Source organism: Malus sylvestris, chromosome 4 (genome assembly GCF_916048215.2).
Source record: "Malus sylvestris chromosome 4, drMalSylv7.2, whole genome shotgun sequence".
Lineage (NCBI taxonomy): Eukaryota > Viridiplantae > Streptophyta > Magnoliopsida > Rosales > Rosaceae > Malus > Malus sylvestris.
Genome location: NC_062263.1, coordinates 21,316,283 through 21,343,282, shown reverse-complemented (window position 1 = coordinate 21,343,282; position 27,000 = coordinate 21,316,283). Strand labels below are relative to the sequence as shown.

Below are 27,000 nucleotides of genomic sequence, written 5' to 3'. Positions count from 1 at the left end.
ATTAATTAGTTTATATAATATATAATAAATTATTCAAATCCGTTTCGTCCGCCTAGGTGCGTATACAAAATTACTATCCTCTTCACTCTAGTATTTTTCCTAGTTGTAAGATGTTGTCTCTGTAATTATTCAACGTTGCTTGTTCGAAAACCGAAGAGGCACAACTCTCAGAACTTCGAGAGCCAGATTTCCTTAGATAAAGCTTGTCTGTAATCTTCACACGTAACATCAGCTTTCCAGATACCACATACCACTTTTTCAAAGTGCTCTGACAAAATTAAAACACGTGAAGCTGGCAGCTCCCACTACATTGCTGTGACCAAGAAGGGTAAAGGAATAGCATTACTACTTGTTATTGGGAAATCCCTATATACATTGACCTCCCTCCTCAACGGACAGGCAAACCTGCAAAAATGCTCAACCCTTTCTCGCATTCGAAAAGGCACCCTCAACATAACCTCTCGAAATACTCAGCTTTATTTCCCCCCGATAATACCTCAGCAAATAAGCCACACCAAGAACAAGAGTATCTCATATCATCAGGGTCGAAAGCAAGAGTATCCCATATCATGCTTTCTCCCTGTCTTTGTCTTTGTCCTTGTCCACACCTGCAGGACAAGGAGAAAGAGAGCAGTCAGTCGGAACCTGAAATCAAACCTCCAATTTGGAACTGACTGCCTGGAGTCTTTGCCTGGTTGCTTACTTAGCATTGCTCTCGAGTACTCATCCTCAACTGCTGTCAAGGTCACGAATTCCACCGGCAAATACCTCATGACAGTTGATCAGATATTGGCTCTTTACACTGAAGCTGCCAAGCATGGATGAGTCACTATGAAGGAATGTTCTGAAGGACCATTTAAATGCAAAGGTTGCACACCACTTCTGCCATGCAAAAGATTGAAGCAGAAGGTTCAACGGTGAGCTGAAACAGATCACTACAGCACGACACCTTTCCATACCACATTCATTATTCTGTCAACAGCAAAAGTATCCCATATCATCAAGGTCGAACGTACTCTAGATTTGATGGACTTGTTTTGACACTCAAATTTTTTAGTCGGCCTTATACTCTGAAGGGCACCAGAAAACCCTCCAGCACAGTTCAAGAATAAGCCTGTGGAAAGTTACTTCTTCAAAAGCAAAAGTATCTCATATCATCTCTTATCCATTTGCTTCTCCTTATCCTGGCAGTTGAATGAGAGACAAGGAGAAGGAGAACAATCAACCGGAAGCCGAAGTCAAACCTCTGATCCTAGGTTGCTTACTTGGAAGTTTGACTGCTTACCTTGTCTGTCACCTCTTTCGGCAGATCTCCTAGCTCGGCGACTTGGGGGACTCCTACTATAGGGTTTGTATCGCACTTGACCAAGCCCGAAACTACAAGTAAGCTTCAAAGTGAAATTGATACATTACCTTGTGCATCTTCATCAGCTAAATACACCATTCCCGGATGGAGGAAAGGTACTTCCAGAGAAGGGCAGATGAAGATCAGACCACACTTCGGTACTTAGAAGTTTCGTGATTACTCAAGGGATTGGATCTTGCAAGTCCCCAACCGAGGAGTTTCCCTCACTCGGGAACTTAGGGGAGCACTGTTTGTACCATACTTGACCAATCCCGAAACTACCGAGCACCGGCCAACGCTATACTGTCAAGGACCCAGAAGAGTTCCCCTCCGACCAGGAGGCCAATCACTACTCGACACGTGTCAAGATTAGAAGCCAATCAGAGCGCAGCACGTGTCGACATCAAGAACCAATCATAACATGACACATGTCAATGTGACAAAGCTACAAGTTTTTCTATAAATAGGGGTCATTCCCCCACAATATGGCCTAATGCCATTTTGTGTTAAATCATTCACAAGAACTCACTAAATTGAGAGCTTGATCCTTTGTACTTGTGTAAGCCCTTCACTACTAATAAGAACTCCTCTACTCCGTGGACGTAGCCAATCTGGGTGAACCACGTACATCCTGTGTTTGCTTCTCTGTCTCTATTCATTTACGTACTTATCCTCACTAGTGACCGAAGCAACCAAGCGAAGGTCACAAAACCTGACACTTTCTGTTGTACCAAAGTCCTCACAGATTTTGTGCATCAACACAACCATTCATTCATTTATTGAATGTAATAAGTAACATTGTAACAATAGAAAAATGATTGGAATTTGGCGTAATGGGTGGGGACTTCTCTTTCGGTTTGAATTGTTTGAAAAATTAGATTATGTAAACTTAGTAAGTGCAATTACATCTAAAAATGTGAGACGGGTAATATACTAATATTTGAGTAATGTTTGTATATCTTTATTATTTTGATATTAATTTTTAATGATATTTGATGTAGAAATAGACTTTTCATGTATTTAGTGAATATTTTTTACACACATGTCAATGTACAAAGGGTAGGGAGTCAGAGAACTCTAGGGCCCTATTTTGAATTCGCCTAGGGCCCCCAAATTCTCAGGGCTAGCCCTACGCGAGAGAGCAATCCCATGATGGGTGACTCATTGAGAAGTTCTCATGTGAGTTCCCAGAAACAAAATCATGAAGGCGTGATTGGGGCCCAAAACGGACAATATCGTGCTACGATGGAGTCGAGCCTAGGATGTGGTGGGGGCTCAGGCCGAGATGTGACAAAAAACATGGTTATAAAGATGAAGCCATTGATCCTTGCAAACAAAGTAGTAGTCTTCTACTTCGAGTACCTCTCAATGAACTCTACTATCGAAATAGGTTTGTAGTTTTCGTGAGTTTCAGTTGGTATGGAAAGAGAAATTTTTCAATATGACCAATATACGGGATGGTACACCACGTGTCATTATACAAATGGTGGGATATGTGTATTAAAAAGTTAATAACTTAAAAAATAAAATTTCCCATCACTTATAAAAAAAAAAAAAAAAAGCACGTGGTGTACCCTCCGTGTTCCAGTCACAATGAAAAATTTCACGTATGAAAGCAATGCTCTTAGGTTATATAGCTAGGGTTTCAACCAATTCCTCCCTATTATCGGAAAGGATATCAACCCAAATCATATCTAATCAATTAGAGTCCCATCATGACTCTTATTCCTTGTATTTACTTAATAAAGGTTCATAATTGATTGCATGTAATTAAGACTCCAATATGTTTATTTGTTGAAGGTACCGAGAGTCCTACAGATTTTATTAACTTAATTGTCAAGTCAACTATTCTCTCAATCATTCTTGGCATAATTCATTGTCATTCACAAAATGGTTTCAATTGGTATGCAGAATGTTCTTCAATGATGTAATAAAAGCCAATTATTACATCAAATACCTTGCTTCTAGAGTTAACTGCAACTATTTTAAGTTCATTAGTTCGTTTCCATAAATATTAGAAGTCTATGAGATTCAATGACTCAATCGTCACGATGCCGGCTGCCTATTTGAAAATGGGAGGAAAGGAATAATTGACGTTTTTTTTCTTTCTAAACTCAATTTATCCATGTAGCAGATTGGAATCCTAATTGTTTAGAAAATGATGTTTTGTACAATATGTATATTAAAAAATGCACAAATCCGAGACCACGTTGATTTTTCTTTTGCGTTAAGCCAGTAGCCATGGCAGTATGTCTGCCTCTTGCACCCGAGTTCGATTCTTCTTTTCCGTAGATTAGAGTAGTTTCGAGTAATTAAAAATAGCACTTGTACAAAAAAAATTTGAAATGTAATAGCAGTACTTATTTTTACAAAAGATATTGTTACAGTTGAACTTTTAGAGTAAGCAGTTTCTTACATATTTCTCTCTCTAAAGCTTAAATTGCTGTTACTTATGTCGTGTGGAGAAGCAACAGCAGATTCACCTTCACATTCTAGTAAAATTTTAACTACTGAATCCATGGTTGGTCTTTTGCTCTTCTCTTCCTCCACACAGGAAATCCCAATCTCAACCATTTTTGCCGCTTGGATCCTGCTGAACTGCCCATTCAGCCTTGGATCCATCATATCCTCGATCCACAGATCTTTCCCGCATTGAATTTTCCGCTTCGCTACCCTCACGAACCTTGTCAACTCCGACTCTAGGTCATCAGTGTCCTCAACTACCCAACTTGAAAGGCGAATGCCCTTCACTAACTCTAGAATTACCACTCCAAAACTATAAACATCCACTTTTCCTGTGATCGGAAGGTTCAGAGCCCACTCGGGAGCCATATACCCTTTCGTTCCACGAATTTGAGAAAAAACTGAGCTCAGGTTGCCTCTCTGGGTTAACTTTGCTAGCCCGAAATCTGCAATCTTTGGCTCGAAATTTCCATCTAGGAGTATGTTCTCGGGCTTCACATCACAATGGATAACCCATTCTAGGCACTCATGATGAAGATAGGCTAAACCCTTTGCTATTCCAATTGCAACTTTAAACCTTTCTTGCCATCCAAGGAAATTTATTGGGGGGAATAGGTGCTTGTCCAATGAGCCATTTTCGACGTGCTCAGAGACGAGGAGTTTGTGCTTCTTATCGGAACAGAATCCCCAAATCCTCACTAGGTTCATGTGATTAATTTTCCCAATTGTGCTAACTTCTGCCCAAAATACTTCTTCACCGTGGTATATGTCCGCCAGTTTCTTCACGGCCACCACTCTTTCGTCCGCCAGAACGCCCTTGTACACAGCACCTGAGGCCCCTCTTCCAAGCTCTTCCTTGAAGTTTTTGGTTGCTTTCTTGAGCTCAGCGTAGCGAAACTTTCTAAACTGACTCGAAATTATGTGATATCCATCTTCCGTTGGAGCTGCTGCACTGTGCCTTCGGAAAAGTAGCCACCAGGCCGAAGCTATGAAAAGAACTTCAAGTGCACCAATTGCAAAAGCAAACCAATACATATACACCCATTTTACCCTTCTCGCGGTACTTCCATACATCGAAGGAACAACCTTTGTTACATTCTTCCTGCACGTATTTGAGGCATTGAGATTGACGGGCTGCGATGTTTTCACACTACGAGGCAGTCTTATGTACATACTCCCCGGAAAATTTGGAGACTTGTACCCATTGAAAAGAGCACTCTTTGTAAAACATTTCGCTTCTGTTATCCTATAACTAAATCCTTCGCACCGGAAATCATCCAAGCAGAGATTCGTGCAATTTTCGAACGTGGTGCGTTCGCTATAATTGAGATCAAAGCCATAGAAATCTACTTGCTCAATCTGCACGAATTTCTCTTGCTGGGACCGCAAATACGAACGATTAAACATAGGCTTGCAACCCTCTTTCCAGTCACTTGTGTCAGCTACTTCGTAGCCAGGAGGGCACGAGCATTTTGGCTGCGGCGTGTTAATACAAATCCCATTTCTCCCACAGATCCCATGCACCTTACACAGCTCCGTCATGGCTTCCCAGGTGACCACCCACAACCCTGTCGTGCTTTCTAGGCTATAAAGCCTGAGGTTTCCATCATAATCCATCGTCAACCGCCTTTTCGCACTTGAACCCGCGTCGGAAGCTGTGAATTGCAGTTCATCACTGGACAAAAAATTCCCCAATTCATCCAAAACAGCAACCCTGCTGCTGTTGTAGTTTGTTCTACCGCCGGCGAAAACGTTGTAATCCGGATCAGGCCAGTACAAGCTCGAAGTGTCAGGGCCGTCGAACATGAGCTTCAAAACATTGTCATTGTCGAAAGAGAAGCTGAAATAGCCGGTCCCAAAAGTGCCTTTTCCCAAAGTAGATATCAGCTTCTTGCTCTTTGTAAAGGGTTGGTTTGGAAGAAGAGTGTGAGTTGGAATATCAAAACTCTGCCACAGAACTTTACCTCGCTTGTCTTTCAAGACAAGGTTGCCGGAATCCAAAAGCACCGCCGTGTCAGCTCTGGAGCTGCTGGAGTTCACGTTGGTCCCCCAGACGGCTGTGCCATCGACGTCCGTCAAGACCATGGCGCCGTCTCGGCGGAGGGAGAGTCTGGAGCCTAGGCCGTTGACTGGTCTGTCTCTGTTGGCCGTCCAAACAACAGCTCTGTCTATGGATTTCGTAAACCATATAGAAAACCAGAAAGCATTTGTGCCTACACCATAGAAACCACAAGTGAAGGATTCATCCGGGGATGTTAGGAAGTCGGAATCGTCTTGGACGGAGATCGAAGAGCCTCTCGAAAGACGGTTTCGGGTTTTCGGAATTGCAGAAGAAGAGCGGGAGAATAGAGTGATGAACGCAAAGGTAAGAAAACAGCGAACACGTTGGTGCTTCATTTCTTTTCAAGTTTGGTGAATAAGAAAAGAGAGAAGGGCATCAGAATATACATACTACCAATACCCATGGGAATCGGTTGTGTTCGAGTTTACCTACGACCTCGTGTCAAAGCGTGACCTGATGCAAAATATAATACAAAACTTGTACTATTCATCAATATGAAGAAAAAATCATGTCCGTTCATCGTACATCGTATAGTAACAAATTATTTTAAATATTTTTATTTAAAATTAAACAAAAACAATACTTGATAAAAATTAACTTCACTATATACAATGAACACGATTTACGAATACCTATGATTCTGTTGGATGAAGAAAATTATTGTTTCCATGAAGAAATTAATGGATCCGTGTGCAACTTAAATGCCCCAAGTCGGAGTCATCAATTCACATCAGACATTGTAAAAAGAAAATTAATTCTGCTGTTTCCGTGAAGAAATTAATGGATCCATGTGCATCTTTAGATGCCCCTAGTCGGAGTCATCAATTCACATCAGACATTGTGACAAGCTAAAAGCACCTTTTGGGCACAATAACTCATCTTGCCGTATCCTATAAGACAGCGACGTATCTAGAAAATAATATTATGAAGATCATTAAGAATAATGCGTGTAGTGTTTAAATTTTATACCAGAAATAACATGCATATCACAAATTCATCGAGTCTTGTTAAGTCTAAAGTCATTTGGAAATGCATATTGTACATCTGTTTATGTATGCAAGGGACAGCACTCAAGGTATCCATAGACATTCATTGAGTCTTGGTAGGCCTGAAATCAATTGAATGGCATATTTGAAGTCAACTCTAATCTTCAAAATGGCAGCACCCAGAGTATCTATGAACATTTACCGAAATTCAAAGGATCAGCACTTAAGGTATCCATGGACGTTCATCAAAGTTTAGGAGGTCAGCTAACCCCTCCTTGCCTATCAATGCATCCGCCACTGCTCTACGGTCAATTTTCTTTAGATAATATTTGTATTTAATTTTAAATAAAAAAAATTCAAAATAATTTATAACAGTAGAACAACAGATGAGAAAGGGATCCTACTCCCGTGAATACGACTACTCACTATTTTTGACTGAAGACTACTCACTGTATTAAATAAGACATTTTGAAGGGTAATTATTGTGACCATGACTTATGCCGAACTGTCTAACCTAGCACCCCCGACGATGATGTTCCAACCACTCCAACTCATAAAAGTCAACAAAAAACACAATGGTGAGACTTTCCTCACCTCGTACGTTATTCTAGCAATATTCCAACCATATTTTACACAATATCACGCATTTAACTTCATTACATAACAAAACGCTATTCTGCCACAGTATCATTTTGAGTGTTTGGAACTAGATTGGAAAGCCAAGTGGCTTTAGATTAGGAGTTACTGCTATAGCCGAACATGAGAGAAAGGTTATTTATACCGATACTGACAAGATCATTTTATCGGGAAATGGGGCCAAACCATGGAGAAAAATCGAATAGGGGCTAGGCGGTTCCAATTTTTTTTTTTTTTTATGCATTTGCCTATGATGATGGGCAATATGGCTTAAGTTTTAACTTTCCTAAATTCTCAAATCAAGCAGAGTTTAGTTTTTAGGGAGTAATCAGGCATTTATTTATATGTTAAATAATAAATTTAAGACCCCCACCTAGCTGCTTAAGCACTAAGACTCAACCCGCCGTCCGACCAACGTCTTTTAAAACCTCGATAAGATGTGAGCTAACAGTACACTCCATGTTCTAACAAGTAATGCATGGATCGAACGAAACATAAGCCATCATATTTCAATGCGGAAGAACACGAAGAGGTAAACGAATATGCAAACTTTCATCATACACGAAGAGGTAAACGAATATGCACATTTTCATCATTCTTTAAATGACAGAAATGAAATAAATACATGCTACCTAATGAACTGAACGAGTTCCACTAACTTCCCACATCCTTCAATCAAAGAATAGCTGTACAAACAAATTATTACAGAGTGTACAGTCAATCGAGGCACATAAGAAACTCCACGCTTAACTTTTAATTTCTCAAGGAGGGCACTGTTGCTCCTCACATTTCAAAATCGCCATCCGCTGTGACCTCGAGTAACCTTGCCTATTATTAAGTATACCAATGTAAGTTTGAAGCCTATACCGGTCAGAGTTTGTCAGGGAAAAGGGCGGGTTGAGAATGAGGGATGGTGCTTCCACTAGAAGAAAGACCAGGAGACGCACAGCTTTTGTATAAAACACTGCAGCACTTTCCATGTCACCCATGAGTTCATCGACCTGCCAGACACATACGGGGAGAACAAATTTACTTCTATGAGATTATGATTCTGCTAGTTGTTAAAATATTCATTTTTGGTCGAATGCTTCTAATTGATATGACAGGAAAGAAACAGAATTTAGCAAACCCATCTTGGCTAATGAGTTCTATTTCGCACATTTATAGGAGCATGCAGAAACGACAGGAAAGATTTGTGTCAAGCAAACATTGGTTCAAACAAGAAAATGGTTTCCGGAGGCTTTTCAGCTAGTTTAATCTGTGGAAAACTAAATTTAATAAAGAAATGAATGGCATGTCGCCAAATATGAGAATAGAGGAAAGAAGATACTTACACCCCCATGTCTCCCAAAAACAAGAGCAGATTGAAATATTGTCTCCATTGCATCTGGCATCTCTGCATGTCCTGTATCCATTAGAAAGTAAACCAGAAGATTATTAGTGGCTGTATAATGAACAAGTGCCCTTCTTAATATTGTTAGAGAAGATTAACAAAAAAATAAATATGTTTTCATGTCGACTGAAGATAGTGTTCTTATTTCACGAAACATGCATGCATAAATAAGACAAGAATGATGCATAACTGGTTTCCAAAAGACATTGATGAAATACTTCCCACATTATAGGAGCAGAGAAACATTTGGTCTTACTGGTCATAAGTACTTAACTAATGGATACATGGCAAAACCAAAAGCGCTCAAGATAACATCTGAAAAGAATACATACCAGGTTCAATAGCCTTTGCAAGTTCTTCTGCATGCTCAACCTCTCGGAGAAATTCCCGCTCAATCTCAGAAGAAATATCTTCAGGTCCTTGAGTGTTAACATCAAGGCTTTCGTCCATATCAGGACTACTTTGCTTCTTGCTGGTGGTCCTAAATCTTGCAGTCTCTTGACTCGGACTTCCTTCCATAGCTGAGGCAGCCTGTGTATGGCATATATGAAGAGCTTGCTTCCAGATTGCAAGAATTACAAGCTGAATTGAGAATGCTTCTGGATGCTTCCTTGCCTCAGTCTTTTCACAACAAAAAAGAAACACACACAGATACCGTAATCAGTTCAAAGAGATGGAAAATAGAAATAACAAAAATAATGCATGTATAGCAGAAAAACCCATCATTCTGTATAGCAAATCAAGAATCTAGTACAGCAGTATCAAATCTTAGCACCAAAATATTCTATACTATACTGATTTACAGAGGGAACCATAAACTACGTCATACAAGTGGGAATCTCATGAATTACCTTTTCATGAACTAATTCAGTAATAGCAGACACACATTGCTGCAATGAACTAAGCCTTGTCATGCAGTGTGTTGATGGCTGCTCCAAAGCATCTCCCATGTCCGCTGATCCTAGTGATGTCCCTGGAGCAGAACTCTGACTATCTAAGCTTCCTATGCAATGCATGTTACTATTAGCTGCTGCACCCATGATTGGCATAGGGGCACTTGATGAGGTGGTAAAGGATCGAGGGAGACTCTGAGATTTGTAGAATGAAGGGCTTGGTTTGGAAGCACTAGCCGAGGAAGAAGACACATCAACTGGAGGTCCAGACACAAGAACATAATCTTGATCGATCAACTCCAGTGAATCCACAACTGCAAATGCAAATAAGATATTAAATGCATGTTGTATTAAGACATATCTGGATGTAATAAAAAAATATGAAATTAGAGGAGTATGATAGGATACTACCTCTTGATCGAGCATTCACTGGTTTTTTGTGCACAGATCTTAGAGGGTCAGTTGGATTTCTATCTGACGATCTATGGCCGTCCAACCTAAGACTAGAATTTTCTTTACGTGTTGCACTGCCATATCTGTACAAAGTGGTAGGTGATGCTTCCTGTCTATCACCTTTTGTATCGAGAGAAAATCCGTAAGTGGACTTCATCGAGGACCTCCTCCTTGAACAGGATGGGCTCCCCTCAGGGCCACTGGAATCATCATCTAAATGGAAAGGTAGACAATCTTCTTGAGAACTTTCCTCCATGTTCCTCATTGCATTGCATTCAGATGTAGGAAATCCCTCCGCCATTCGTGATTCCCTCTTACTCCTGCATGACACAGAGAATCATCTTAATATGAGGAATATATTTTTAGTCAAGCCCATGAAGACTGAACTATTTGCCTCATTTACCTCGAATATGATGACTGCTGAGATAGAAATGGGTGGTTAAAAAACTCTTCAAATGTTAGGCGTTCCACTGTACACACAATAACAGAAAGAAAAAAAATCAGAACTATGGGGTAAAATTAGTTAAACAATACAAGAGCTCATGCAGCACAAAATCTAAACATGTGACTTGCTTCAATCTCTCATGCATGAGAAACTTGACAACATAAAATGATTATAAACCGATTTTAGCATCCAATTATTGTCCATTTTTAACCTAACATGGTATTACAGATATGCATATCAAACTTCACTTAAATATATGACATGAATACTTGGACTATTGAACCAAAACAAAATTACATCGATTGCGGCGTAACAATTTCTGACACAAGTCCTTGCACTCTGAACTCAAATTGTTGCTATCTGAAGGGAACTGCAACTCAGTTGCTTTCATTATGTTCTGAAGCAACTGCACAACAAGATAAATTAAATGAAAAGTGCTGCAGAATTACAATTGAAAATTACTGAGTTGATCCATGCCTAATATAGGAATATTAGCTTGAGGTCTGTTCAGAAAAGAAAACGGAAAACGGGAAAGATTTTGTAACTGAACCTGTATTTGACTGTTTCCTGTAAATGGGGTTCTCCCAGTTACGAGTTGAAATAAAATTGCACCAACACTCCAGAGATCTGCCTGCATATTCAGTTCAAGGTTAGTGGGAAAAGGGCTCGTGAAATAATTGTGATTGCCTATCAGTAGAGAGGAGCAAATTTCACCTTTGCATCATACTTTTGAAGTTGCATTATCTCTGGAGCCATGTAAAGTGGTGAACCACACAAGGTTTCAGCAAGGCCTTGAGGTTGCAGATATCTGCCCGAGAAAAAATAAGGAAATTTGGATGAGAATGAATGTGAAGGAGAGTCAGCAAACACCACATGTAATCAGTTACTAAGAGATAATTGACATGCTTGAATAGACAGGGTAACAATTTGCCCAAAAAACAAAGGCAAAATGACGATGATAGATTTACCTTGCAAATCCAAAATCTGCAATCTTCAAGACAGAATTGTTGTCATTGGTGGACAGCAAGAGATTCTGTTCCAAGAATGATAAACATTACAAATGGAATGACATAGCAACCAAACCTTTCTGCAAAGAAAAGATTACTACGTATCAAACAATATCTTAAGACATCTCTGATCATCACTAGCTATACATATCATATGTGCAGGATGCTCTAGTAAGTAGCTAATCTTTAGGCGATATATCTTTCTTGAGCTGAGATTGAACTGGGGGAACTATTTTAATTGTAACACTAACATTTGGAGTGCTATAATCCTAGAATTGATTCCATTAGCTACTTATTCTCCCTCCTTACAACGGAATGCTTGTGTACGTATGTGTATGTATGATGATGGTCTCTTACCAGCCAGTCTAGCATCATGTTATCTAGTCGTCTTATCAAAACAAGTTATATTGCCTAGTATCAAGCAAGAACATTGATCAGATGGAATCATGTATGATTATATGCTGTCCTGATTTGATAATCAGACAAAGGTTATTTTACAAGAGATCACCAGTGTATAAATGGTGATGAACTTGTTGAAACAACATAACTAACCTAAATTATGATTGCACTAATTAAAGGTCGTACCCAGTGCACAAGGCTCCCGCTTTACGCAGGGTCTGGGAGAGGTGAATGTCAGCTAGCCTTACCCCCATTTATGGAGAGGCTGCTCCCAAGTCTCGAACCCGAGACCTACCGCTCATGGGCGAAGGCTCATGGGCGAAGGCACTTGCCATTGCACTAATTGAACAATCAAATTTAATTATACTTAGCATTTGAATCAACCAGACCTGTGGCTTGAGATCCCGATGTATAAGATTGTTGTCACGAAGCATTTGCAGACCAGCGACTGTAAGTAGCACAATCACTAACATTAGCATGCAAAAAGGAAAAAAAATGACTTGAAGCACTAAAAAATTCTGAGGCAAACCTAGCTGCTGCATGAAGTGCTCTGCAAGAGCTTCGGGCACTTTTCCATGGCGTTGTATATACATAGAAAGATCACCACCTCTGCAATACTCTAAAACAAGATTTATCTTCCCAGGAACCTGTTTTAATTGAATGGCAAACAAAGATTATGCGAGAAACAAAGAAATCAGGGGTAATTTGAGCAAAAGTGAGATTAGTCTTTTCCCCACACACAAAAGATAACAAAGCAAAGCAGAGCACTAGTTATATCTCTCTACCAATTAGGCAATTACAAAGACGTCTTCCATTTATGTGCAAAAACAATTATTAAATGCCTAAAATGATTACTTCACATGCCAAATATCCTGGTTCTCCAATTCGGAAAGTTTTTTGCCACATTCGGTTTCGTTGCTGACAAACCTGGGTCGGCGTTTTCCTTTGATATGTGACAAGAAAATGCTGGAAGCATTACCCCATAACCTACTCACTTCTCCCAACTAATGCAGAAAGCTGTTTTAGCTTTCGATGAGTGAAGCCATTTTCAGTGAAAGCATACACATTTCTACACGAGTTATAAACAAAACAAAGCATGGACATTTTTCCCCACTACGGTTTACTTTCTTAATGCGACAAGAAAACGATGGAGGCACTACTCTATAATCTATTCATATTCCACAACTAATGCAGAGAATCGTTTTAGTTTCAATCGAGTGAAGCCATTTTCAGCGAAAATATCTACATGTGTCATCAACCACACAAAGCCTAGAGCGGTTTTCCGCCCGCCACAATTTACGTTCTTACTAAATGCGACAACAAAATGCAGTTGTTTCAATGCAGCATACAAATTCTCTGCAAATTTAATGCCTTTGTTTTCAGAAAGAGAATGAGACAGACTTTTCTATGAATTTTCCTAACAACACAGCTACACAAAGTAATCAAAGTCTCAAGTATATCCAAAGCCTTCAGCATCCAGAAAACCCTAAAAAACTCAAACAAATCGAAACAACAGAGCTCAATCCATTTTCCTTCCGTTTTCCCCAATTTTCTGAGCAACCAAACAGAACTTAAGCCACCAATATAAACAATTACATAAACCCTAAAATCCACCAACCTCTATAATATCGTGCAACCGAATAATATTCGGGTGGTTAATCTTCTTCAGTATGAAAATCTCCGACATTAAACTCTCCTGCAACTTCTTGTTCAGCCGCCCCGTCGCGATCTCCTTAATCGCCACCTCCGTCCCGTGGACGCGGTGGCGCGCGTGCCAAACCACCGAGAACGAACCCGACCCAATTTGCCGACCCACCAGATAATCCCCGACGACCCTCCCCCTCTCGGACGCCTGAGCCATTTCAAACCCCTCCGCTAGCGGCTCCGAACCCGAGACCCGAAATTGAACCTCTAGTACTCCCGAACTCGCCGGACCTCGTACATAGATCTACTCGGGATTCTTTCGATTTCGACCGCTGTTCCGGTCGGATTCTGGTAACGCGATGAGAGAGAGAGAGAGCAAAAAATTTGAGCGAGAGACAGAGAGAGAGAGAGAGGGGGGGAGATTAATGGAGGTTTTTTGTTTAATAATACGGAGTGTAAGGTTGAAAAACTTGGAAGTGATTAATCCGATTAAAATATTTAATAAACCTCGTGATGATTGCAAATTCGTGATTAGTGATAAATAATTGAGATTAGTGGGGTTTTTCTTTTTGGTGGGGTGATAGGATTTTCGGTTGGGGAAGAGGTAAATAGAGAGAGCGTGGAGCGACGACGAGGGTTCCCTGCGGTTGGGTCTACCCGCTAATCGTGAGGGCGCGCACACGAGCTTCTTCTTTTCGAGTTGTGTCGCTGTGTGACAGGTGGCGCGGTTTGGTTGGAGGGAACTATTTCCTTGTTGAGGTTGGTGATGATGGGATTGGACCAGGGACAATAATGTCTTGTTTTAATGACGTGTCGCACGGTTATTGATCGGTTTATAGAGATACTTTTGTTGACGTGGCTGGCTAAATTATCTGAATAAAACCTCTTTACTGTTGTAGCGGGAAAAAATTCGTTCCAGTCGTAAATGGTGTGTCCACTGATAAACTAATCATAAAAAATTATATTTTTCCCAACAAAAATCATAATTTATGTGGTAAATTATGTGTTATTTGTTGATGATTTTCATAAACAGTTTATCATTCTCTGCATGTGGCATTATTAAGATTTTGTGGGTAGAGAGATTTTCAAGGTATTTTTGCATGTCATTCTCTCACGTAATACAACAACAACAACAAAGTCTTTTCCCACTAAGTGGGGTCGGCTATATGAATCCTAGAACGCTATTGCGCTCGGTTTTGTGTCATGTCCTCCGTTAGATCCAAGTACTCTAAGTCTTTTCTTAGAGTCTCAAAAATGATATTATATTTTAATGACTAAAAATGATATTATAATTGAATGATTAAAAATAATATAATATCGAATGTGATGCAATTATTATTACTTTAGTTTAAAGAATGCTTTTCAATTGCACTGTACAAATGAACAGTGTTTTGAACCACATTTCAACTTATTTACAAGATTGCCACCACCCCCTCAGTTTCAAATAGAAAATTTTGATTTATTTACGAAATTGCTACCTTTCAGAGTGCACGTGTCGACCATCGTAAAAAGGGTGGGGGATGGAAGCAAACCCGATTTTGTTCCAGAGATCTCTTCGACGACAAACCCATTTTGCTCCAGAGCTCTTCAACGACAAAGTCGATTCGGCGTCTCACCGTTTCACACCTCGCCTTCCCCTCGCCGTCGCACACCTTGCCTTACCTCGCCACCGCACTTCTTACCAGAACTCGAATCAATGGTAACGTGCCAATTGTATATATATTTTGTCGATTTTTATCATTATTCTGGACATTAGGTTTGATCTAAATTTGGTGTGGCTGTGCTTCAGCCAAAACTCATGGATTAGGCTGAGAGAGATATATATATGGGATGATTTATGGACGGATTTCAGGGAGAGGTATGGGATGGCAGGGAAGGGAAAGGAGAGGGAGCAGTGAGGCTGCCAAAAAGGTGGTTAAGGTTAATTTTTCTCCTCAAATTAATTGTTGGCGTCAGTGATTGAACAAGCATTGGTTAGAGGGGAACTTTCATTTCCTTTGTTTCTGAACCGGAATGGGGTCGATGGGACCATGCTCTGTTGCATGTTCAAATAAGTGATTTTAGGGATTTGGGGGTAGGGAGAGTGATTTCAGGGATTGGTAATCCCATCCCGTGTTTTCCCTTCATCTCTGTCACACTCAACCTCTCTTTAATCATTTCTCTTTCACTCCCTTTTAGACTCTTCCTTTCTCCCAACTCTCCATCTCTCTCAACTTTAGTGCTAACCCTAATTTGTTCTTTCATTCCTCAATTTTCTCCATCCGAGCAATGAAAAATCGAACTGGGTTTTCAGATTATTGATGTTTCACAGACAAAGAATTGAGAGAGTTGATTGAGGGAGATGGTGAGTATGGGCTTGCACAGAGGGAAGAACGCAGAAAAAGAGAGAGAGAGAGAGAGAGAAGGAGAGAACGATTGCACATAGACAATGAGAGAGACAGAGAGAGAGAGATTGTAGAAAGAGGAGGATGATGAAAATTGAAGAGGAACCCATGTCTGCAGAGAGTGAGTAAGTTCTAAACCAAAGCTTATTTTCTCTAATTTTTTGCTATGTGACAACAAATTTCTGAAGCGGAAGAATCAAGGAACATTGCGTTTATAATTTAATTCTAATTTTTTTCTCTTTGCAGGACAAAAAAACTACCAAGGAAGAGACTGCTAAGAAAGTAAAACCCAGACTGGAGAAGACAAGCAATGACGGAGGAACCAAGGCTCTAGATCTTTGATAAAAGGTACAAGTCCTTTTTATTTTTGATAGTTTGCCCTTGCCTAAAAATGTGAAATTTAATATGGTGTTTGAAGGCGGAATAGCTGATCTATTGTTTGATGATCGTTGTGTAGCACTGACAATGTCATCGCTCTTTCCATTCCTTTATTTTTTGGTGAGTGCTCACTTATTAATATTGTTGTTGCTTTTAGTTTTTAAATTTTATGAAAAATGCAACCTTCAAACCCTGTTGAAGTCGATTTGGTATCTCAAGATTCCAAATTATTGTTTGCAGATTAGGGATTTGCATATTGCTAAAAGAGAGGAAGACATTGGCTATTGTGCTGGATATGTAGGTGAGTTGATGATTGTCACTACTTACCTTTCGTATTCTTCACCATTTTGTTCCTTAACAAGTGTCTTACTTTGAAGGGGCTTCATAGATGCTTGTTAGAGTCCTGACATCAAATTTTTGGGGAATTGTGGCTGATATTGACTCAGATGAAGCCCCTGTTTATATATCCTAATCATTTTTATGTTCTACCTTTTCTGACTTGGATAATATTGATCAAATGAATGAGTTAAAAACTGAAAGTTACATTTGTTCCATCAATATGTTGATCAAATGGATGACTTAGAAACTGAAAATTACATTAGTTTCTTACTGCTTTTTATATTGAATAGATTTTGTGTATGTATAGTGCTTTATTTTCAATGTTATTTCTCTCAACACGATGTGAATGTACAAATGGTTCTTTCCCAATTCAACCAATTTAAAAATTGGGATTTTAACTGATGTTCGTCCATGGTTCCTTACTTTCCAGATATTGAAACATGCATAAATTCACTTGGAAATTATTCATGTCACTGTCCCAAAGGATACAAACATGAAGGCATGGATGAAAAGAGTTGTATCAAAGACAACAAATGGTCAAAGGCCATTCTCCTCATTATTTCATTAGGTATGCATGTTTCTTTCACATGTTAATATATTGCATATACGAGTCTAAATTTATTTTAATGGAGCCACTTTTGGATCCAAAATTCTCATAAAGTATGTCATTGATGAAAGTTATATTCTAGTGTCTTTTAGTGATCTTCATGTTTTTCGTACGAAATAAGATTGTTAGCTTCTACAGTAAGCAGTATTAACTATCAGGGATTTGTTTTCATATTGCATGAAATTTCCACTTTTTTCATCCTTGAATAGTCTCAAGCACGGTAAATATAATAACACTAGAAAGTGAGGAAATCCACTTTCTTTGGTCAGGTTGGATTCTCTACTATGACTACAATTTTTATCTCTAAACAAATTTTTAATGGTATGTATGATGTTAAAGGGTAAATTTAACTATTTTGGTTTCTTTGTTCTCATACTTTGGTGCCTCGAGTTTTAATTTTTCATAGCTATGTCTGAATTGTTTTCCAATTACAATTCGGGTGCCATTGGCAACTTCTAGGGGACCAAAATTGTTTTCACGTCAAAATACAGGAACCAAATCGTAACTAGACTAGGAGATTACATTACCAAAGTAGGAAAGTTCAATCTTGATTCATAGTTTGGCAACATAATATATATGTAGGATATTGTTTTGGAACCGCTTGGTAAGTGTTAAATACATCCTACAACATGACTGACTAACAAGCATGGTCGTTCAGATATACATGCAATTGAGATCACTGACTAAATCAGATTTCTTTTATATTGAAGCAAATCTTGCCTATTAGGTGTTTGTGAAAATTCCCCAAAGAGTTAGAAATAAGGATATGATGCAAATCTGAATGTAGGCTGTTTTGGTATATGTTTGTATGTATAGGGGTGTTATATTGATATGAGATGTTGCCTAATTTATCTATTTTTCGATTGTTACATCAAAGAAGGAAGTTCAATTTATCAAGGATCAAGGTTTGAACTACTAGACAGCACGCTGGCTTCGGTTTGAGGTATGGAAGTCTCAAGCTTGCAATCTTAAATTTCTGGTTCCCGAATAAGAAATATGCTCTATTTGATCCCGAATAAGAAATGACATAGGTCTGTGGCTTCCATCGTTATTAAGTTGTATCTTTTCTAATTGGGTTACAAAAAACCATTATAATGAATTAATCAATTTTTTTTATTCTAAGGAAGTATGTATTCAACATTGTTTTTTTTTTCTGAACAATTTCAATTAATATAACTATGACCATTTGTCTACTATTTTATATCTTCTGTTATGTTTCCTTTTTGTAGACTCCCATTGCCATGTTGGTCTCTTGCTGCTAACTGATTTAGTTGGGGTATCTTAACAAGAGTGTTGTCTTTACGAAGTCTTTTTTTGTTTTTTTGTTCCTGTGGTGTTACTTTTTACGGTGGGGATATTCCTTAATTTTTGTTTTAAAGTGAGAAAGATTTAAATGCAGTAAGATTTACAACACGTTTTTTTGTTTGTTTTGGTGGTGTTACTTTATGAATTTGTAGTTAGGAAGATTTAACAATGCCTGTTTTTTGTTTGTTTTACTTTGTTACGTCTTGACATAGGTTCAGCAATAGGTTGCTCAAATGATCACTTATATAGCCTCTATTGCAAAACAATTTCCTAAGAAATGTGTATTACTTTGTCTTCTGGGTGAGCATTCTCTAATTTAGATTAGAAAACAAGACTTGAAGCTTGGTTTGTTTTCTGTGTCTCCTTCACTATATATGTTCTATGGATGAACAGGTAGATGTCAACTCTAGCATTTAATGGTGTTGTGCACCTTGACAGGTATAGGTATATGTGAACGGCTCACAAGGTTTTTTTGAATTTGTAGGTCCAGGATTTATTTTTGAAAGGGTAAGTCTGGTGTGATTCTTTTAATTCTCATCTTCAGTGTAAAAGTTTGTGTGGAAAGTTTTTTGTTGCAGTTGTATTCTTCTGTATGCATTATGTTTATCTTGAAGTAAATGTTGCTAATCTTTTATTTACGAGTGTGTGTTGCTCGGTCTCCAATGATTGTTTATATTTTTCGAGGGTATAATGGGGAGGCAAAATGCATTCCAATAACTCGGAATTCAACCTCCACCAAATTGTAAGGAATCCAATTCCTCCAAATTTTGGAGTTGGATTCCAAAATTTGCATTGTCTCCCAAATTTTTGATTCCCCAATATTAGGTAAACACCGAAGTAGTTCGTAATCGACTTTCAATTCCATTTTTTTTGTTCTGATTACCCTTACATAAATGTATTATGATCTCTTAGTTTCAAGAGCCTAACTGTTTTGCAAAATGTCCTATAGATGGAGCAACTAATGTCTTTCTTACTTATTGTTGGGCTTTTCTATCTTTATGTGAGGCATTTTGTAGTACTGCTTTTGTAACGTTGGGATGTTTCAAGATTTATGATTCTGTGCGTTCTCTCTCTACACACTTTTTCTTCCCTCGCTCCCTCTCTCATGTAGAGCCATTTTATGGTACAATGTGTTTATCGGTTCTCATATCCAAGTTTTTCTTTCTGCTTTCAATTAAGTTTTGTTTGTATGTTATGTTTTCATGGAATTTATTGCACAAATTTCAATTACGTTGTACTTGAATGTCCTAAACTCAAATCAATCATGATTTTTTTTTTGGTTGAAACCATTGAATTTCGTTGTACTTGAATGATATAGATGTGGGGAATACATTTACATAAGGATTAATTTTAACAATTGAATTTTATTTCATTTTTCCTTGGAGCTTGAGTAACAAGATCATCAAATTCTTATATTCGTTATCTGTGAGAATAAATCTACATGCATAACAATATTGTTACACTTCTACTTTTATTGGGTTTTTATACAGTTTGTGTGTTTGCTTAGTCTTGCCTTGGAGTTGGATCCACTTTGTGTAATGGATTGTGAATTGTTTGAAAATATCTTTACTGATGATTTTAAGTATAATGTGTTTTTCTAATACCGGTAACAGATGAAATCGTTTGCTGTTGAGGTTCCTGTGCAGAAGAGCGAAAATGTTGCAAGTGGAAGATAGATAACAGCTCAAGACACATGGTATGAGGGTGCATGTAAATTGTACATATCCATCTGGAAAAAGTTAGAAGTTAAGGCGGGTTGGTTATAGCTTCTCATTCTCGCCACAACAGGAAATACTTTTGAACTGCATTAAGCTGTTAATAAATTAAGCTTAAGCTATATTTTACTTATCAAGAATGGGTAAACTGTTAAATAGGAAAATTAAGTGCTTATATCAGGTAAACTATCAATTTTACAAAGTTTTATGGTAAATTAGATATATAGTTTAATTTGAAGAGTTGTGTTGACCTTTACTTTTGTTACATTATATAGTTTAATTGCATCCTCTTTTTCCAATCCCTATATATCTGCTCAACTCTTGGACAATTATTTACCGGTAGGAATGTTTAATTGCTTGATCAATGATGTCCATTCAATTTGAAGAAGAAATAGGATTTTTGTCCAATAGGGATTTGAAATAGGGATTGAGACTCTCACATATGAGTAAGATGTCCCAATTGCTCATTGATTCTTAGGTGCTACGTCTTTTTAGTTGTTTTGTGTGGAAACTATTCATGCATATTGCGACTAATACATTCAAGTCCCTGCAGCAACGCGCAGGCATATTTTCTCGTCTATTATAAAGTTGAGAGATGAATTGATGGTAGCTTTAGCTACACTCACAAGTTTGACCTTTGATTTTGCTTTATTTACACATACCATTAAATTAAGGGTGGGTTGCGGTTTGGGCCGGTCACATTTTGTGTGGTTGGCTTCGTTCATTTATTGATATAATCCCAACCCTTAGGGAGTGAAAATGATGAGGCTGCCCCATCAAGGGTTAAAATCTAACGGTCAAGATAGGAAGTTAGCAAGGGCAATTTTGTCCTATGGGTTTGAGACAGGTTAGGTGGGTTGGTCGTGTCATTCGATGAGGGTTTGGGTGATGGGATCCATGATGCGTTTAAGAGAGAGAAGGAAAGGGAAGAGTGGGGGAGAGAGAGTTCATTGTGGGATTGAGGGAATTTTCTGCTTTTCGAATCTTTACAATTTTTTATGTCAATCGATTCCGTCTACTTCACTTTACCTTTCAGTTTGGTTTTGTCCCTCACAAATCTTTGCTTATGTCCGTCTTCATTTTGCTCTCTTCCTTTCAAATCATGTGTTCTTTTTTCACAGAATAGTCACGAGCGAATCTGGTTTAGAGATTTTGTTTCCAATCTACATTCGGTGCCTTGCTCAGATCGGCTCTGCACTCATCATCGATGACTCCGCCTTCACGAAGGACTCCATAAATCCCAAGACCAATAAAGGTAAAGCACGCCCACCTCTTTTTTTCACTCGTTTTCATGATCGAATGTCAAATGAAGCGACTTTGATTCATGCATGTGTGTATGGTGTATTCTATAAATGGGCTTCTCAATTTGTTGTCTGGATTGAAGAAAAGGTAGATGGAGCTCTCGAAAATTTCAGATCCAAGAAAAGAGAAAGGTACAGATTTACACCTCTGTCTATATTGAAGTCCAAATAGGATGGATCCGTGAAACTATGAAAGCTAATATGTGAATAGCATTTTTTGTGTGAAAACCCTAAAATGGAGACAAAAAAGAAAGGATGGCAGACATGAAGAGGGCTTTGGTGCAAGGATCAGCTGCGGCGACTTTAAATAATGATAGAGGTCAAATAACTAGATTGTTACTATTATTTAATTTATTTTGTAATTATATTTGTATGAATTTTTCGATAAATTTTTCGACATAATTTCGCTATATATTATGATATTTATTGTATTTGTTGTATAAGATGTGGTCTGAGCATTGTTGCTCATATTGTCCAAGTGATTTTAGAAGGTTTTTGTGAACTTTAAGGTATCTCGGGCTCACAGAAATTTCTAATGCACAAGGCTTAGATCACTTGCCATCTGCACATACTTGGTAACTTCGACTCTGATATCATATTTTTCTTTTTCTTGAATATGTTCTCTATTATTTGTTTGAGTTATCAAATACCATTTGAAATTACTTTTCAGAAAACTAAAGCCTTCAAATTAAGTTTATCCAATTGCGAGTGTGCAACTTATTAAAGAAATTTACTAAATCTGGTATGAAACATGAAAAGAGGTACATAGTCTTTGACTTCGTATGTTAGTTTAAGTCGTTTACTGTGCATTCCATATTAGTTCCATTTAAAGTATACCAATTACAAATCAAATGGGCAAAGGTTTCCTAAGTTGGTAAATGGTTTTACCAAGTCTTCTTACTTATAGGTAATAAGCCATTTATTATTATTATTGGATTTGATTTGATTCCAATGAGTTGCACATGTACATTTTGGATTGGATTCCTTTGCTTTATAAACAATTTCTAAATTTCCTTTTCTATTTCTCTCCTAATAATTAATTTTCTAGAATTTTTATAGGGAGAACTACGTGTGTGCAAAAATATGGTGGAAGGAATTGATGTATCTTAATTTTATTCTAATTATCTGTGATTAAGCTGATTAAGTGATCAGACATGTAATTACTTTGATTTCTGCCAATTAGGCAAATGATGGTGTTCTAAGAATTTAAAAAGTTTACTGTTCATTCTATTTCAATGATTAGAATCGTTTAATTTTTAGGTTTTTTTCTAGAAAGATATATGATGACAAAGTGTGTCAATATAATGGAAATAAAGCGAAGATTACGAAGTCGAGTACCCAGACTAAGAAATGAGTTTTGGATCGTAATAATGGCTGCACTTTTCCTTGGAATGGTCAATGCTTTCTATTTTTAACTTATCCGTGGGTAGAGAATATTAATGAATTTATATGTTATTCTCTGCCTTTTAGTGTTTTTAGTTGATTAGAGCTGAACATGGAGAAGTTTTTGAGACTTTTAGACATGTTGGACCTCTCACAGTTGATGTGGTAAGTAATTTATGGAGTTCTATGTGCAGTGGTCAAATTGTTTTTATGTCTGTTGAATTCAATTTATTGGTTATAATATAACTTATTACTATTAATTTTTACTCCAAGTAGGATTTTTTGAAAGACAAACTGCGAGAAGATTTGCTTGGCCACTTTGATCAATTGAAGTGATTAGGAATTAGGACCTTGGTTATATCCAACAGTTCACTGCCTAAATACAATATTCATATAGACAGTTTTTGGGTGGGTAGCTCACGATTCCTCGGGCAAGATTACTCATTTCGTCTTCAAACGAAGAGAAAATGGGATCAACAGTACATAAAGATTGGGTGGGCATCGAATACTGAAATTCTGTGTGGGAAGGAAGGAAGGAAGTAGAGACCGCCCAAAAAAAAAAGAGTATATATATATATATATATAATGGGTTAGGTGCAGTGCAGATGGCAAAGGGGTAACAGTGCAATTTGAGTCCAAAAAAAAAAAGCTCAAATCAAAAGAGGAAGCTACCCGAAATGGAAATTGGGAACGTTGGAATTACAGAGGTTTCAAAACCCACCAATTCGGAAGCTCAAATTTCCCACCTTGCTCTCGATATTGGAGGTTCTCTGATAAAGTTAGTGTATTTCTCAACGAACAGTGACAATTCGTCTTCTTCGAATGATAGCTTAGCATCTTCTAATGGCGATAAAGGGCGTCCTGTTCTTGAAAGGAAGCTCCATTTTGCAAAGTTTGAAACTTAGAAAATGAATGACTGTATAGACTTCATTCAATCCAAGCAACTTCGCCTTACTGTCTATTCAGTTTCATCTGGAATTCAAAGATCATTGTTGGATATTTCACACGGAAGTAAGAGCTGCCTGATAATTAACCAGGCCCCGACTGCCCTCTCTCCCGGCTTCAGGTTCCACCCGACACACGAGGAACTCGTCATTTACTACCTCAAGCGCAAGGTTTGTCGCAAACCTTTTGATTCTCCATTTTTCTACGGTTCATGATCACTCACCTCGAGTACAAACTCCGCTGCTCAAGCTCCCACTTCAGCGATCTCTCTGTTGAGCTTCACTAGTATGCGAAGCTTTTTGAAGCTGAAACTTCGAGCTTTCAGATAGATTCAGTGCGGCGGATGAAGATGTTGAGGTACACTGTTTTGCTCGGTTTGTTTCTTCTTCTGGTGGCAGGCCAAACGATGTTGCATTTGGGCTTCGGTCCACACATTGCAGACGTCAACATTCTGCTGCCTCCCAGAATGACTCATCCGGTCGAGTATCAGCTCTAGGGGTGATGATTGCTTCAAATGGGTATAGATGGAGGAAGTATGGTATAAAAAGCAGTGAAGGTAAAGCAGGTTCCTTTAAACGCACAGCTGGAAAATGGTCTAGCACCACAATAATAAAGGAATTCAGACATAATGATGCCAAACTGTTTGCCATCCCACTACAAGGTCCCAACACCAACCAGGCTGAAAGCAAAAGAAAAAATAAAAGAAAAAGCAATAAGCATGGCTGCCCATTAAGTGCAGCAGAGAAAAGAAAAACGGGGAAGAAGATAAAGGAAAAGCAGATGGGGTGATGGCATGATTATGGCCGCGACCCATTGAGCAGGCTCTGCCCCCCGGCAACTACCAGCTGCACATGCTATCCAACCATCTGTCATACCCATTTTCAGTAGCTTTATTTTTTAATGATGTAATTTATTTTTCTTATCTTTCAGAGACATCTGTATAAACCCTATCAGAGGGTAATAAAAAAAAACAGCAAAACCCAAAATAAATGGGCTGGAATGTTGTGTGGAGGGCAAATGCCCATAAGCCCAAAATAGCACCAACCAGGTGACCAAAAGTATGTCCAGTACTACAAAAAATTATTCGGCACCTTGTCGCTATTATCACCAGTCAGGTGACCAAAAGTACACCCAGTACTACAAAAATTATTCGGCACCCTACCGCTATTATCACCAACCAGGTGACCAAAAGTACGTCCAGTACTACAAAAATTATTCAGCACCCCGCCGCTATTATCACCAGCTAGGTGATCAAAAGTACGCCCAATACTTCAAACATACATGAGCATTACTTATGTCAATCATACATAAACATTCATGAGCATCACTCATGTCAACATTCATGAGCATCACTCATGTCAACATCCATGAGCATCACTCATGTCATTCAACATAAACATTCATGAGCATAGCTCATGTCAATCAGCTTCAAAAGCTTCATTTACAAAGCTCTAGCTTCAAAAGCTTCATTTACAAAAGCTCTAGCTTTAAAAGCTTTATTCATAGAAGTTTAGCTTCAAAAGCTTCATTTACAAAAGCTCTAGCTTCAAAAGCTTCATTTACAGAGCTCTAGCTTCAAAGTTTCACTTGCAAAGCTTCACCTACAAAGCTTCAGTGCAGGGTATACAAATACCGTCTCCGAACAACCGCCACTTCGGCCCATACATGGATTCAATTTGAAGTCTCTAGCCAATAGGCTCTATTGACAGAAGACTTGGGGGACTACATTATGTACCATATATTGGGCCTCAACTGGGCCTCATGAAAAATACTTGGGGGACTCTAGCCCATTATTTATGTATTGAGGAGCGAGCCCTTATTTTATAAAAGGGACTCCCTCACCATCATTAGAGAGCATCACCGCCTACTAAGCAACCGTCTCGCCGTAAGCATCAACTCTAGCCCATTATTTATGTATTGAAGAGCGAGCCCTTATTCTATAAAAGAGACTTCCTCACCTTCAACGCCACAAGCCGAGCCAACCAAGGCAACATAAGCCACAAGCAGAGCAGCCTCGCAACATGTGCTACTTCTAGTTGAGTATCATTGCACTTTAAGCACCACCTCATATCAAGTATTAGTTCAAGACGACATCTAGTTACTTCGGCCCACACATGGATTGAATTTCAAGTCTCCAGCCAAAAGACTCTCTTAACTGAAGACTTGGGGGACTACTGTTTATACCATACTTAGGGCCTCTGTATTTAGATCTTGTATAAATACTCGGGGGACTCAAATGTAATTATGTAATAAAAGAGGGTCAAATATGTAAAAAGTGGAGGAGCCCTTATTCTATAAAAGGGCTTCCTCACCCTCACAAAAGGGGGAGCCTCACTCTCACCCTCAGAGGCCAATTCCTAGGCCCTCTCACCCTCTCTCCCTCACTCCCCACACCTCTCAGATAAATACAATATCAGTGTGGATGTAGCCCAAAACTTGGGGTGAACCACAATACATCTTGTGTTATTTACTTTCTTGCAGATTCACGGTCGGATTTACGTTGTTCCAAAACCTCCGGTTTTGTGCATCAATAAAATTCATTCAGGTATAGTGTATAACTTGAAATGCAATCTAGAAGGGTAAATCGAGTGACTTCTTCTTTGTTTTAAGTATTGACAGATGCTTTTGAGTAACTATTCACATAAGAATTAATACAAAGGACTTTAAAAAGAGAGAACCATGTTATGCAGTGTGTCTAATCAGTGTACGAATGACACAGTATGTGCAGGTGTGCGTGTGATTGTGTATGTGACTGTATGTGTGAATGTTGTGCAGTGTGTCTAATCAATGTGTGTGTGTATGCAGTGTGTGAATATTTAATTAGCTTGCAAAGTTTGTTTGTTCAATCCTTTGTTTGTTCTTGTGAATTTTGATTGTACTAAGCATGTCAAATTGCTATGGATTTGCTTTGTTTGTG

General features: G+C 38.5%; 2 protein-coding genes and 2 long non-coding RNA genes across 11 annotated transcripts; 2 read left to right on the top strand and 2 right to left on the bottom strand.

Moving 5' to 3' along the window:
- Positions 1–3,684: 3,684 nt before the first annotated feature.
- On the bottom strand, positions 3,685–6,314 carry LOC126618563 (putative receptor protein kinase ZmPK1). Its single transcript, XM_050286672.1, has one exon. The coding sequence runs from the start codon at positions 6,203–6,205 to the stop codon at positions 3,758–3,760; it is 2,448 nt and encodes an 815-aa protein (XP_050142629.1). The 5' UTR covers positions 6,206–6,314; the 3' UTR covers positions 3,685–3,757.
- A 1,711-nt stretch (positions 6,315–8,025) lies between these two features.
- LOC126618562 (serine/threonine-protein kinase ATG1c-like) lies at positions 8,026–14,204 on the bottom strand. 2 transcript variants are annotated; one of them, XM_050286669.1, is made up of 13 exons: positions 13,701–14,204; positions 12,612–12,729; positions 12,472–12,530; positions 11,645–11,709; positions 11,391–11,484; positions 11,227–11,307; positions 10,974–11,082; positions 10,635–10,701; positions 10,190–10,551; positions 9,737–10,092; positions 9,218–9,506; positions 8,827–8,897; positions 8,026–8,493 (listed from the first exon to the last, which is right to left on the bottom strand). In XM_050286669.1, exons 1-13 carry the CDS (start codon positions 13,941–13,943, stop codon positions 8,254–8,256), a joined length of 2,154 nt encoding a protein of 717 aa, XP_050142626.1. In that variant the 5' UTR covers positions 13,944–14,204; the 3' UTR covers positions 8,026–8,253. The 2 variants fall into 2 exon arrangements, with proteins under 2 accessions (XP_050142626.1, XP_050142628.1); XM_050286671.1 differs by lacking the exon at positions 13,701–14,204 and having other exon boundaries at positions 11,645–11,763; positions 12,612–12,697.
- Positions 14,205–15,824: 1,620 nt separating this feature from the next.
- Positions 15,825–16,607, top strand: LOC126618560 (uncharacterized). 2 transcript variants are annotated; one of them, XR_007621765.1, is made up of 3 exons: positions 15,825–16,235; positions 16,357–16,458; positions 16,568–16,607. It is a non-coding gene; the product is annotated as an uncharacterized LOC126618560 (long non-coding RNA). The 2 variants fall into 2 exon arrangements; XR_007621764.1 differs by having other exon boundaries at positions 16,529–16,585.
- Positions 16,608–18,328: 1,721 nt separating this feature from the next.
- On the top strand, positions 18,329–25,069 carry LOC126618558 (uncharacterized). 6 transcript variants are annotated; one of them, XR_007621762.1, is made up of 7 exons: positions 18,329–18,377; positions 19,178–19,246; positions 20,353–20,449; positions 21,576–21,887; positions 21,967–22,330; positions 23,226–23,303; positions 23,415–25,069. It is a non-coding gene; the product is annotated as an uncharacterized LOC126618558 (long non-coding RNA). The 6 variants fall into 6 exon arrangements; XR_007621763.1 differs by lacking the exons at positions 18,329–18,377; positions 19,178–19,246 and adding an exon at positions 19,546–19,564; XR_007621760.1 differs by lacking the exons at positions 18,329–18,377; positions 19,178–19,246 and having other exon boundaries at positions 20,326–20,449.
- Positions 25,070–27,000: the final 1,931 nt, after the last annotated feature.